At 43.7% G+C, this 13,545-nt stretch overlaps 1 protein-coding gene across 1 annotated transcript in view; it reads right to left on the reverse strand.

Moving 5' to 3' along the window:
- Nucleotides 1–11,946, reverse strand: part of CHSY3 (chondroitin sulfate synthase 3) — a 140,581-nt gene extending 128,635 nt beyond the window's left edge. Inside the window, exons 1-2 of the mRNA XM_042023406.1 lie at nt 11,011–11,946; nt 9,097–9,380 (exon numbers count right to left, since the gene is read on the reverse strand). Coding sequence (XP_041879340.1) covers nt 9,097–9,380; nt 11,011–11,725 — 999 coding nt within the window. The 5' untranslated portion in view covers nt 11,726–11,946. The remainder of the gene's footprint in view (nt 1–9,096; nt 9,381–11,010) is intronic.
- Between the last annotated feature and the right edge of the window lie 1,599 nt (nt 11,947–13,545).

Consider the following 13,545-nt stretch of genomic DNA (forward strand, 5'->3'; position numbering starts at 1 on the left):
AAAAGAGAGGCAGGCTTCAGAAAATTTTGCCCCAAACATAAAAAGTCATGGTGTTTTGTCATGATCAACAATAGGAACTTGTGCAATTCTAGTAGGATAAGTCCATAAGATGGGCCCTTTCCGTGATGGAAAGCTATTATAGTAATAGGTGTACTACAGTCTGCAGCAGTAAAGAAAAAGCTTTCAAGGAAAGCTAAAAAAAGCTATGTTAAATGGAAGGCAAAAAATACATATATATAGAACAGAAGGACACAGATTTAACTAAAAAGATAAATTAAAAAAAACCAACTGAAAGCTAAATTCTTAAGCTTTACAGTAGAGAGATTGCAGTAACTACTTAGAAGCACAACTTATTCTCCAAAGGACTTTCACTGATGCCCCTGGAAGCTTGGTTACCACCTAGGCACAAGCTTTAAACGTACCCATAGGCATACATGCCTATTTCTGTGCATGCAGATTTACAATGTATGCCTCATGTAGCAGCAAAGGCCGCATATATTTCCACTGCATTGCAGCCACATATACTGCTAAAGAAATGCTGCACTGGTATGCAGTGTATTTGTTTGTACACCATGAGGAGCTCGTTCACAGATGCTGCACACAGAAAGGACCCCATGAACCAGCACCTCTCTTATACCAGCAAATGAAGTCAAAAGAAGTAGTATCCCTGGTGACCATATTTTTGTCCTTCAGATGTTAATTTGCCCTTGAATGTTTGTAAAAAATAACAATAATTTTTTAGAAAAAGCAAAACAGTTTAGGGACTCAAATGTTTCAAAAGCACTGCAAAACACTTTAAAGCACTCCTGAAAGTATAAAGTCCTTCAAAGTAACAAATACACACAAATAAAACCCAACCCAAACAAACAAAAAACATACCATCCTATTTTAAAATTATTAAAATGAATACTTTCGAGTCTCTAAATAAAATATCACAAACTAAAAATTAAAACCACACAGACAATCTGTCCAGTCACTACCTCAGGTTTTAGCTTTCAGTATTCAACAGTCTGGTAAAACCAACATACTCCAGGAGACTTATTTTAGGCCTTTTTAAAAATATATTTTAAAGTGTTCATTTTACTAAAGGTAAAAATTCAACCAATGTGTTGAAAGTGTATCTCAAAAGCACTACATAAAAGATAATGGAAATTTATCTCAAAAGCACTGCATTAGGAAAAAAAAGCTAACTCCTTTCCTAGGTTCATTTTAAGACTAAATCATACATAAAACAGCATTCAAGAAGCCTGTACCAGTTACCAGACTGCTTATCCTCCTCCAGAGTTTCCTAAAATTATACCTCTAGTTCAAGATGTTCTTTATTTTCAAAAGTGTATGAGTGCTTTAAAAGAATTCTTACAGGCAGGACAAAAATCTCTACTCAGAGTAATACCCAGAAGCTAAAAATATTGCAGCTGGGGTGGAACTACACATTTATTTGTTGCCCAGTTCCAAATATGTACTAAAAAGTGACCAACCTGGCACTCATCTTGAGCTTAAATCAGTACCCAGAACCGGTCTGATGGAATAAACTCCTCAATGCTTGCACTTCTTGCTACAATTTTAATACGAGAGGTATTCTTCGAATCTATCACGTTATGCAATGCAGTGAATTAACTAAATAAAAACATATTGTAGAGAATATGGCACAGCAGCATATACTGATGACGAGTTAATATATGCCTTCTCACATAAGAACTGAAAAGAGCTGGCAAGTACTTTGGTAATGAGAACTGTAAAAGAAAGCATGAAGACTTCAAATGATCCAGCTACACTTTATGCCTGTTTCTCTACCTGAAGAAAACTCCTAAGAAAGATACAAACTGGAAGAGTAGCTAGAAAGCTTATTCTTCTAAAAAAAGACATATCCTACTGTAGTATTTCATTAGGTATCAAGAGTACATTTAATTAGCTTTTATTTCACATAATCTTTGTAACTCTCCCTGTTTACAACTTCCAGCTTCTCTCTTTTGGGAGCACTGTCTATTTCAGTATAAGCATGTCTTTTGATCTCAAAAGATGTGACAGAAAGTCAAAGTCAGGAAAAAGTTATCTCTGGGAGATTTTTCTAAGTTGGGGTGAGAAGAGATACAAAGAACAGCCCAGAACAAGTAACAAAACTCATCTACATTGGGGGTTGGGAGGGAGCAGGAGGAAACAGCTCGTGGACTGTGTCTTTGAGAAGACTAAACACACTTTCAAGTAACTCTCTACTATTTCATTTCAACAAACCACTCATCGTCAGAAAGGCTGAAGTAGGACAATTTAACAAAACTGTTAGTCAAAGCATGACCAATTACCACAATCAGATCTGCACATGTGAAACACAGCTGTTTTAGAACCTGTAGGAAAGACAAAGCTTTAAAAACACAGGTAATTCTGGAAATACCTATAGAAACGAATCCTTCCTGTGTGGTTACATTTACTTGATTTTAAGGTAAAGTATAGAAAAACTATTTCAGAAAAAAAAGTAAACATCAGGGTTTCATCTTACTTTGTTTCACAAATTCACTTAAAGCAAAAACTAACCACTACTGACACTAATGCAGAGTTATTCATCTGTTATTCTCATTTTAAAAATCAAGCTTATTGCTTGTACAGGAATAATTGCTTGTACAGAATACTGTAAAGACTGATGATCTGAGGAGTTTAAATGAGATGTCTCTTACAATAGTTGTGCCACAATTGCATCGGCTCATGACAAACACTCTTTTTTTAAACACACTTGAACACCTAGACTTCTGCACTGGATATCTGTGGAAGTACCACCTAGATATATTCAATAGCACAAAAGTCTTGAGAAAATATTTCCAACAAAATGAGGGGAAAAATCTAACGTGGTTAGCTTTTAAATATTCAGAGAAGAAGTTGAGACATGGTTCAAGATACCCATATGCAGAACTAAAGATACATTTCTAATAATTTAGGAACTTCTTTTTTTCTTGTCTGTGGGATCCTCTGGTAAGTCAAACAAGTCCTTACTCTTAAAGAGGAGAAGCTTTGAAATACTTGTTTTATGAATATTCAAACATTTGCAACTGACTCAAAAGCTAATAGCCAGACCACTTGGTCCTCCACACAAAGGGCTGCTGTTAGAAAAAAAACACATTAGAAGAAAGGTGTAGCTATGCATTCTTCGTACCAGGGACATGAAAATGTGCCCCAGAGTCTTTCAGCAACACGGTAACTCAGAATTACACAGCTGTCAAACTCCAAAAAGGCATAAGCAATATTTCCTCGAGGCAGAGCAGAAAACACAGGATGCTCAACTGGAAACCAAGACACAAATGTAAGAGACATTAGCACTCAACCAGGTGAGAAGCTCTTAGCTCTTGGCTTCACAGATCAGATGCCCTCATACAATGGACCACAGACATGGGCCTGTGTGCTCTTCTGCACATCTTCATGGTAGCTATGGCAATGCCATCCTTCACAATAAAGATGCCAAAACATGGTATCTCCAACTCTTGCTGTTGTGCTGAGCCACATGAGGAAACACATATGACTCTGTAACATGCAAGTACCAGGGATGACTCTGCTTTCTCACCATGAAGTTCCTCAACCTCCCGGCCAAGCTGATCATGGCAGGATCAAGAAGGGGTAAGAAGACAGGGAGCCCTCAGGGTCAATGAACCCAAGGGAAGCAGTGCCCTCAGGCACTCTCCCCAAACATCCTGGGTGAAAGAGCAAATGAATGACAGGAGGTTACATAGAAAGCCAGAGAAAGAGCAGGAAGTCTGCATAGCACAGTCAGGGTAGGCAGTTCAAGCAGGACCAGACAGAGCCACACAGGGCATGAGTAATGACCCAATTTAGCACCATGGTTACAGCAATAGGGTATGCATTTAATGATTTACATTTAATTGTATCATGTACACACAGAAACACTACACTACAATACTATGAAAATATAACTCACTTTTCTAATCAGGTGAGAATCACATAAAGTAAAAAAGTTTGATAAGTACAGTTAACATCACTAATCGGATAGATATTAGTAACAAATAGTTAAGACAGAACACAGGCAATCCTGTATCAGAAAATGTCCACTTATGCAAACAGTTCTAAGGCTTCTAGGATCATCTGATTTCTCATCATATACCCACACAGACCCCTATGGCAAGGGTCCACTCTTCTATGCATTTTTATTCCAGGATCACTGATAGCTCACTCTATGTTTTTATGGGTTTTTTTAAAACTAGTGGCTGCATTTATGTAACTACCTAGAGATGCTGCCCAAATTAAACAGCTTTAAGTGGGGGTGGGTACTGCCTGCTGCTTCAAGACTGATCATTCCTGTACCCAAATGAGCAAAATACCATCTTATCATCATCACAGGCACACACACCTCTAATGCCTCTATTCATTCCAGGGTTGAACTCAAAGCTTAGTAGTGATCTTCAACAAAGAGAGAGATAAAGCCTCAAATTGGAAATTAAAATACATCAGGAAGGAAAATTTAAAACAGAAAATATAAGTCTTTTTAGAGGAAGATAAAAAATTGTTTACAAAGATTCCAGTACCACCAGAGACAGTAAAAATACCAATGCACTGCAAAGGAAACGTTTCTGAGTACACAGCTTGATCCAAAGAGGCATTTTCCCATGACATTTACTGCAGTATTTACTGTAACTACTGGGAATCAACAACAAATAGGATAATAGAGAACTTTTTTACTAAAAAAATGTGTCAGTAATGAGACTGTATTCTACGGTTGTCCTTGAACTTTGGAAACAAAGGGGGGAAAAAAACAATGGGAAAAACAGATCTATCATTTATGCGGACTACTTGTATGTACAAAGTACAATATTTTCTTTCAACGTCAACATACGCAATACCAAAGGATCAATAGTGTATGAGATGCTTTGGAGGAATGTAGTTTTTAACTTTAAAGTGAACGTAGCAAACACTGGACTTGATAATCCTTATGGGTCTCTTCTACTTTAGGATATCCAATATGATTTTCATCCATAAGAAGGGGAAAAAGGCTACAAAAAGAAAAGCTTTACAAGCATCTGAATATATGTTACAAATACAGCAATGAATTGTCTTTAGATGCTTTATGCTGCATTTGTCATTTTTCATTTTCTAAAAAATCACATTCTCTGATAGTATTTACACCCTGACAATGTCTGCTTTAATTGTTAGAGCCACTTATTTCATACACAGCATTTTATTTAGAATTTTGTGGAACTACACTATTTGATCTGTTAAAAACTCAGATTATAAATTACAGAACAGTCTTCTGAAACTGAAAATATATTTTAAAAAAAGGGGGGAAGGGGAGAGAGATAAAGCAATCAGCCCTTTATTTCAAATGGTCCTCTTTACTCAAGTCCCTCTTAAACAGCAAAACAAGGAAGTACACAGCATCTCAGGTTGTTAACTATATTTCTGTTTTCAAAAGAATAGAACACATATGACTCACTACAATCAAGACAATTTCTTCATTCCTTTAAAAGAAGAACATTTGAAGGCTTTAAAATTAGTGGAGGAGAGTAATAGCTTGAAATACGGATTCTGAAAACAAATCAAAAGGCCCTTTTAATCTTTAGTTTCTGATTTGGGGAAGCTGAAGGCACTATGACCTTACAAAAACTAACAGACTTTTTACAGACATGCTTTAGACAAATTTGTCAGGTTTGCTATAGCTCAGTCATTACAACATCATCAAAACTGGAGGATAAATGAAAACAATTTAAAAATTATAAAAGAACAAGGGTGGATCTTCTATAGAAAGAAAATGATCCATTCAAAATACATTTCTAGCAGATACTTTCTCCTGAAGAAAGGAAATGGACTAGATTTAAGCTACAGTTCAGCTGTTGCTTCCGGACAGTTTGAATGTAAGCTGCTGTCAAGATGGCACTTTAACACCTTTCTGGTCCTTTATTCCTGGCTGTGACCACCTCTTTTCTCCTGATGCTCATGCTCAGCAAAGTGGATCCTGCCCCTGTTCCAGCTCACCACAGGGCTGCACAAGTACGGCAGAACAGGACAGCAACTAACAAGAGAAACCAACCCAAGTGTCCTCCTCTTTCAGTTCTCCATTTTTCACAAGGACCCTAAAAACACTGTCATTAGAGTCACTCTCTCAGCAATCCAATGACTAATTCTTTATTTATAGTGGAGGAGCTCCACCAGCAGAGACAGAGAGAGGCTCATCACCTCAGCTGTGAGTCACTTGGTACGTGGGAGACCTAGTCTTTAGACCTGGCTTCAAATCTGGCAGAACTAGAATTTAACTCTAGAAAGCTCAAAACATAAGAGTGGCTCACTGCAGGCTCACAAACTTCTTTTCTTATTCATTCTTGCAACAAAAAAATTGACAAAAAAAACCAACAAAATTTTTTTTAAAAAGCCGAAGTTGTAACCCTCTTCTTGCCAGCAAGGATATGCATATAAGCTACCATATGCTTACTGGCTAACTCTAAGTAGCAGCAGAATGAACTCTGACAGGCAGCCAGTCTTAACCATACCAGCCGAGCCACCCAGCAAAGATCAAGCATTTCAGGTTTTCTCAGCAACTCTTTGACTTTCCAATCCAGTTCTTAAAAAAGAAATCTAGTTAAAAAATGACGCAACACTGATTCAGCTCTTCTGGAGCTAAAAAGCTCCTACGAATTTTAATATAATTGTTTCCAGCTTATATTAGTCTTTAGCAACACATACAAAATAGAAATTATACATCCTACCAAAATCAACTAAGTTCATAATAATCTTGCAGCTCAACAGGACTCAGTTTAATACTTACATACAACAAGAGGACTTCAGGACAGAAGTGCAACTGGCTATACAGGAAGTCCTGGCCCCAATCTTAGATTTTGTGCACATGTATCTGACGGAATATTCCCCTTCTAGCACACAGTGTTTCTGATCTAACACAGGTATGAAAAAGCATACAGAAACAGCTTCAATGCCCCAGGGAAAAAAAAAATTACTCTTGTCACCAAATAATCTAGTGATCTGCAACACACAGATCTGCTCAGGTGGAGTATCACACTGTTGCACAGCACAAACTATGCCAAAGCACAAATGCAGCTTCTCTTTCCAGACACCCTATTTCACTCCTTCCCATCTACATAGGTTTAATGCTGGGATAACATCCTAAGCAGCTTTGTCTTAATCATCGGTATTTTCCCAAGCAGCTTCCGCACTGGCATCAGAGTCAAAGATTCTTCACAATCAGACAGAAATACTGGTCAGAAATGAGTCGGGACTATTGCAACGCCCAACATATTTTTTCTTCACCTATTCTTTATTAGGTAGGTCCTTCAAGAGCAACTGACAACCAAGACTGGTGTCACTCTATTCCAGATCCCATACAAACATGAGTTTTTTTCAAAAGTTTGTTTTCAGGCCCCAATCCTACCATGAAAACCTGAGCTTCTGGGCAGTCATATAAATCAGTCTCCAAAACTGTATTTTTGCACTCCATGCCCCTTAAGATCAGTGCCTGGAGCCAATACTTCCTGACATTCAACATCAAAATAAACTCTAACCATAGTGACAATATTATCTATTATCAGTTTTCTTCCCTTCCACAGATTTCTCCCCAAGACAAGCCATAAAAACAAAGCCAAAACGCTTTCCAAGATACCACTGTCAAGGTAGAACCATAATGCTGCCACCTGATACAGATCAGCAAGCATCACATGCCAATAAGAATTGGAAAATAGCTTTGTACAGACACAGCCCAAACACATCAGACTGTAAGATTAGGCTGCCAATGTACCATGCAATTTGGATGTCTGATTAAGAACTAGTCCTACATAGTCTGACATCGATTTCCATCAGCACCACAAATGTCTTCCCTGCTCTACCAGAGCAACAGATGTATTACTTTGCAGTGGCATTTACAACACGTAATGAAACAGTCACAAAAAGCATCTTTCTATTTTAAGTAAAGAAGAAGATTTGCCCCTCTAAGATTTCTACCTAACTAGCACCAAGTATGCAGTACTTTCTTTCCTTCTTCACCTGTTTACATACACTGTAGCCTACCAAACCCATTTATAAATGGTCACCTTTCCCTGGGCCATTCCGAAAAATGCTATTCCACAAAATTAATTGTTTTTTCTAACTTCTTGAGACTAAATAACACATAACCTCTTTCTGTGGCCCATTTAAATGGATTTTTCCTGATTAATGAGGGAGTGCCACAAGGGCAAGCACATATTTATATTACAGAACAGGTCAAAATAAGTGAAATAATATCCATCATATTAGCTATCAACCTTTTCCCTTCCTCGTAGTTGTATGCTCAGTCTATTTTTATCTACAAAGATAGTCTTGCAAATAACCACAATATTCCCAGAGAAACCAGCATGAATTTTAGTTATGGAATTGCAGATAAACTTTTTGGGTACTGCAACAGATACTTACTACTTTAGAAAATGCTACCATTGAACGAAATAATTAGTTCCTAAAATTACTTCAGCATAGGAAAATTTGTTACACTGCATGCGTTCTTAATACATTTTAAACTGTTCTACACTAAGAAAAACACTATTAAAGTTGTCTCATAGAAAGGCAGTGTAACAAATTTCATTTCTGTACAAAAAAACCCCAACCAAACAACACCTATTTCTGCTTTCATCAATAATGAACTTGAATAAAATACATCCGAGTAATTACGAAAATACAGGTAATTCTTCAAATGTCACAATGTATTTTAAGAGACTGTGATGCAGAGCAAACAGATATGCCACGTGCTTATCCCACCTTAGAAAGATCTGCTTAAAAAGATCTGACCTGAACAGAACATATATATCAAATACAACAGCTTCCAGTCAAGGATTATATTGAAACCCTCTAGGTAATGCTCTAGACAAATTACAGCATAGCAACGCTTACAACATGTCTGCAGTAATTGTCACCAATGAAAACTGAAAGACAGAAGTAGAAATAAATGTGATTACAGCAATATAATGTGAATATTTTCCTCTCTTTTTTCCTTACAGTCTGCAGTTCACATTCTGATGCAAGCATTGAAAGATAATCAAGGTGGAAAGAGATTGCAGATATAGCTACTTACCTTGCAAGATGAGAAACTATGTAAACAAATAGCATACTACAGTCTGCCCTGTCACTTACCTCATATGACCAAACGCACTGAGTTCCTCCAAACCTGCGGACACACCTGCCCACCTCCACGTCCTCATGGGTGGTGTACATTTCTCGAAGGCATTCACCTATATGTGGCACCATCCTCCGGAGAACCTCCCGGCTGAAGATCATTCCCGGCCCTCCCATGCAGAAGTTTTCTCCAGGCTCCAGCCCGAGTTTTCCAAGTTCTTCAATATTACCCAGACCAGTCTGCCCCAAATACAGAGGTTTACTGCTGTTCAGTGAGCGAAGAAACTCCTCCAATTTTTCACCTGTCAAAAAGACAAGATTACTGCTATTTCTCTGACCACTCTACCAGCCATCTCTTTTCCTGTACTTCAGGCTTTTATAAAATATAACAGGTACCTGAGACTGTCACAGGAAATAATTTCAAAAGCAATATGCCACACCTCACCAAAAACATCCTTGGACAAGTTAACAGGTTTTTTTTTAAATTAACATTACAATGACATTTTCCTTCCAGCCAAAAGCTGGAATATGGTCAAAACTTAACTTTTAACAGTAAACTTTGTTCTGTTCAAACAATACAGATGGAAAGCACTCACTTGCTAGTATAAAACTGTCTCTAAAGTTGGACAATTTGGACAATATAGTTCAAGACTGGGGAGGAAAGGAAGTGGAGGGGAAAGGCCAGTTAAGATTTTAATAGGATTAATTTTTGAAAATACCAGAGCAAATGTAAATTAACCAAGAAAAACATGTTTGACTACAGACTAATCCTTGGAAAGAAAGTAAAACTCCTGTTCATTTCAAAGTAGTTCCAGTGCTACCATGTTTACACAGTTTTCCTCCAAACCCCTTAGCTAGCTATTTTAAGAAATTTTGTCTGATATTTATTTGAAATTAGAAGTTTACAGATAAGTCTAATTTGGTACTATGTAATCAGTTTAAGACAGGTTCAGTACAACTTCGAAACGAGCTCAAACAAAACACAACTTTACATCTGCAAATGAATATATGTACATATATACGTGTGTACATGGGCAAGTATTTGACAGGTGAATGACAGCTGATGAGCAGGCAGCCTATTAAACGACTCAAAATTAAGTGACAAATAGGGAAGGGTACAGCCATCTACAATGAAGGTACAACAGTGTAAGCAACCAAGTTCACAACCTGGGCTTATGCTTACAATTTCAGCTTCTCTTTCTTAAGCATGGGACACGGCACGAACAATCCAGCCTCAAGTGCAGACCAAAAGAAACCAGGCTGCAGAACATCACGTCCTAACGCTGCTGTGAAACTCGCACGGGATCAGGGCTGGTGCTGTCCGGAGATATTCGCTGCACTCAACTGCAGCTTCACTAGGAGCCCGCGGCGGCTGCGCTCGCCCAGCTTAGGGTCGAGGCAGGGGGAGAGATGGTACCGGTGACAGCAGCACCGCTCCCGAGAAGCCCCGCACCGACTCCCCCGGGGGGGCCGGGGCGAGGCGGAACTGACAGACACCCTGCGGTGAGTCCGGCACTGCCCCGCTGCCCGCCGCGCCGGGTCGGACCAGACCCTCTCCGCTGGACTACGGCGGAGGCTCGTCCGGGTGGGTCGCCACGGAAGCGAGGGCGGGGACAGCACCACCGGGACCGCTCACCGTGCCCGGCGTGGTCCAACCCGCAGTCTCGGCTCTCCAATGAGTCGCGGACTCCGCAGAGACGGCCCGGCCCGGGCACATCGGGGCTCCCTTAGGGATGGGGCGCCTGCCCATGCCCCGCACAACGGGGCTGGAAGCAAACGCCGGCGGGGCGGTGGCAGGTCGAGGTACCCCATGCTTTCCCCGCCCCAGGCGGTAACCGAATCTCCCCCGGACCCACCATGGGACTCCGCCGGGCTCCCAGACACTGCTCCCCTTCCTCCCTGCCTCCCGCCGGCAGGATGCTCCCCGGTCACCTTTAATGTAGACGTCGTCGTCCGCCCGCATGAACCACTCGTACTTGTCCAGGTAGTGATCGTGCATGTACTTAATCATCATGAAGGACTTCTTTTGCGGCGGGTAAGAGTCGTCCACTCCTGGCAGGGCGACGACGGGCAGCGGGGGCACCCCGGGGGGCGCGGCGGAGCCCTGGCTGGAGAAGAACTCCACGCGGCCCGGCACCGAGGGCGCCCACGTCCGCTGCGCCGCCACCGCCCGACTGCCCAGGTACTTCTGGGCCGTCATCACCCCCACGTAGAGGAAGTTGCGGGGCTTGGTGCAGCCCTGGCCGCCCCCCCAGTCCCCGCTCCCGTTGTGGCTGCCGCCAGGCCGGCCGCTCCGCTTCTCGCCGCCTTCGTCCTCCTCCTCCGGTTCCCCTTCCCCGCCGGCAGCGGGGCTGGAGACCGTGCCCTCCGCCGCCGCCGGCGGCAGCTCCCAGGGGCTGCTCCTGAAACTCGTGCCGCCCAGCACCGCCGCTGCCTCCGGCGGCGCCTGCTGCCCGCCCGCCGCCGCCGCGCCCCGGGCCGCCCCCGGCCCCGCCGCGCGGCTGTAGTAGGAGCAGAGGCTGGCGCCACGCCGCTTCTTCTCGCTGAGCTCGGCCACTCTAGGGGCGATGAGCCAGGAGGCGGCGGTGAAACCCAGCACCAGCCCCAGCACCACGCTCAACCAGGGTCTCCGGGATCGCGCTGCCATGTCGCGGGCGGGGCGGCTCCCGGAGCAACGCTACCGCCGCCGGCGTCCCGCTGGAGGCGACCCCCGTCCCGCGGCGGCCTCAGGCGCGGCGTCTCCCGCCGCGGGTCCCTGCCCCGCCGCGGTGGCCCGGGCGGCTCCGCTGCTCCCGAGTCAAACTTCTGCGGGCGGGAGGGCGGCGGAGCGCGAGCGGCGGCGCCTCCGCTCCGCTGGCACCTTGTCCCCGCGGCGACTGGTCCCTCCCCGCCCCTCCCACCGCTCAGGCTCCTCCGCCCCGGCCCCCGCGCAGCGCCCGCTGCCTTCCTCCGCGGCTGCCGAGCGCCTCACCCAGGAGGGCGCCGCCGGCGCCCGAGCTGCGCCGAAGAAGTGGCGGCCGCCGCCGCCGCTCCGGAAGGAAGCGATTTTTTTAGATGCCTCTCGCGGATCCCCCGCGCTGCGGCCTCGGCACCCGGACCGGCCCCGCCGCCCGCTGGCGACCCTCCTGCCCGCTGGGGCCGGGGCCGCCCGCCCGGCGGTGCGGAGGGGTGCGGCCCGGTGGGGCTGCCCCCGGCAACCTCGCTTTGCTCTGTGCGTCCTGAACTCGCTGTCGCAGCAGGCGAGGCTGGGGGCTCATCAGCGGCCACGGCTCCGCATCATCCGAGGGCGGCCACGGGGCGCCGGACAGGACCGTCCCGCCCGGTCGTCTCCTCCGGAGGGGTGGTCGTGGAAGGCAGGTCCGGCGCGTGGTGTCGGGAGGAGAGAAGCCCTCTCCGCTGCCCCCTCTCTGGACTCTGCTTTCTGCCCTCGACAACTCCCCAGCAAAGAGTGCCTTTTCCCGTGGCGTGGATTCCCACGACCTGAGTATATTGCAGTATTAGTAGTATTAGTATTATTGGTATTGTTAATTTTGCTTTGGTTCTCATGAGCTCCAAGATGCTGGAGCATTGCTTCCTCATTCTCCTGACCTCTGGGTAATGGCACTGTCCACAGCCCAGGATGACTGACAGCAGGAATTAAATGTTCAGGACACTGTGCCTACAGGGACAGTTTTAATTCTGAAGTTTAAGGTTGCCTGCATATTCTCCACATTTACATGCATCTCTTATTTAATTGTGCAAGATGTCTATCTCCAGCAAAAGCCAAAAATTGCTCCTCACATCCATTTGTTGTTTCACTGAAATATATTGATACAACAGATCCAGTAGCAAATACGTATATTTAATAGTTTTCAGGAAAACCACCCATTTTTGTAGCTAATCTGTGGCGTTGTTTATCACTTCTTGTGACTTTATCAGTTGTCAGACACGTGCCAAGGTGGGAGGAGGAGTATGGAGGCTGGTATTCTGTGATGTTAGCAAAAGTATGGGAACAGTGAGAGAAAAATTTCAAGCCTTTTTGGAAAAAGACAGATACTGCTTTACCCACCTAACAAAGCAAGTTTACTCTGCATAGTCTTTAGCTGTGAAGAGGCCACTTACTGAAGTAATTTGTAGTTTTTCCATGTGACTCCGCCACATGCAGTGAGCAGGCTGTGTGCTCTTTGTGTTTTTGGGATGTGGAAGCATCAGGCTCAGGAAGCATACCCTATGGCTTCCCCAGGACTGAGTGCCCTTTCAAAGCACTCCATCATTAATTTCCTCTCCATGTGCACACAGGCTGGCACATTTATAACACCAATCAGTAAGGCACTAGGTATTCATACCAGCTGTCACCACTAAAAACAACCCAAGCATTGTGTCTGGGCATATGAACACCACCTGAAATGTTGTGGGATGGACAAGGTGGCAGATCCTGGGTCTGTCTTCTCCAAGCTACTAACAGACAAGCTAAGTGGAAAGGATGTC

The sequence above is a fragment of the Corvus kubaryi genome, unplaced genomic scaffold (genome assembly GCF_017639235.1).
Source record: "Corvus kubaryi isolate FWS band 111438036 unplaced genomic scaffold, C.kubaryi_AGA036_p1.0 37249, whole genome shotgun sequence".
Taxonomy (NCBI): domain Eukaryota; kingdom Metazoa; phylum Chordata; class Aves; order Passeriformes; family Corvidae; genus Corvus; species Corvus kubaryi.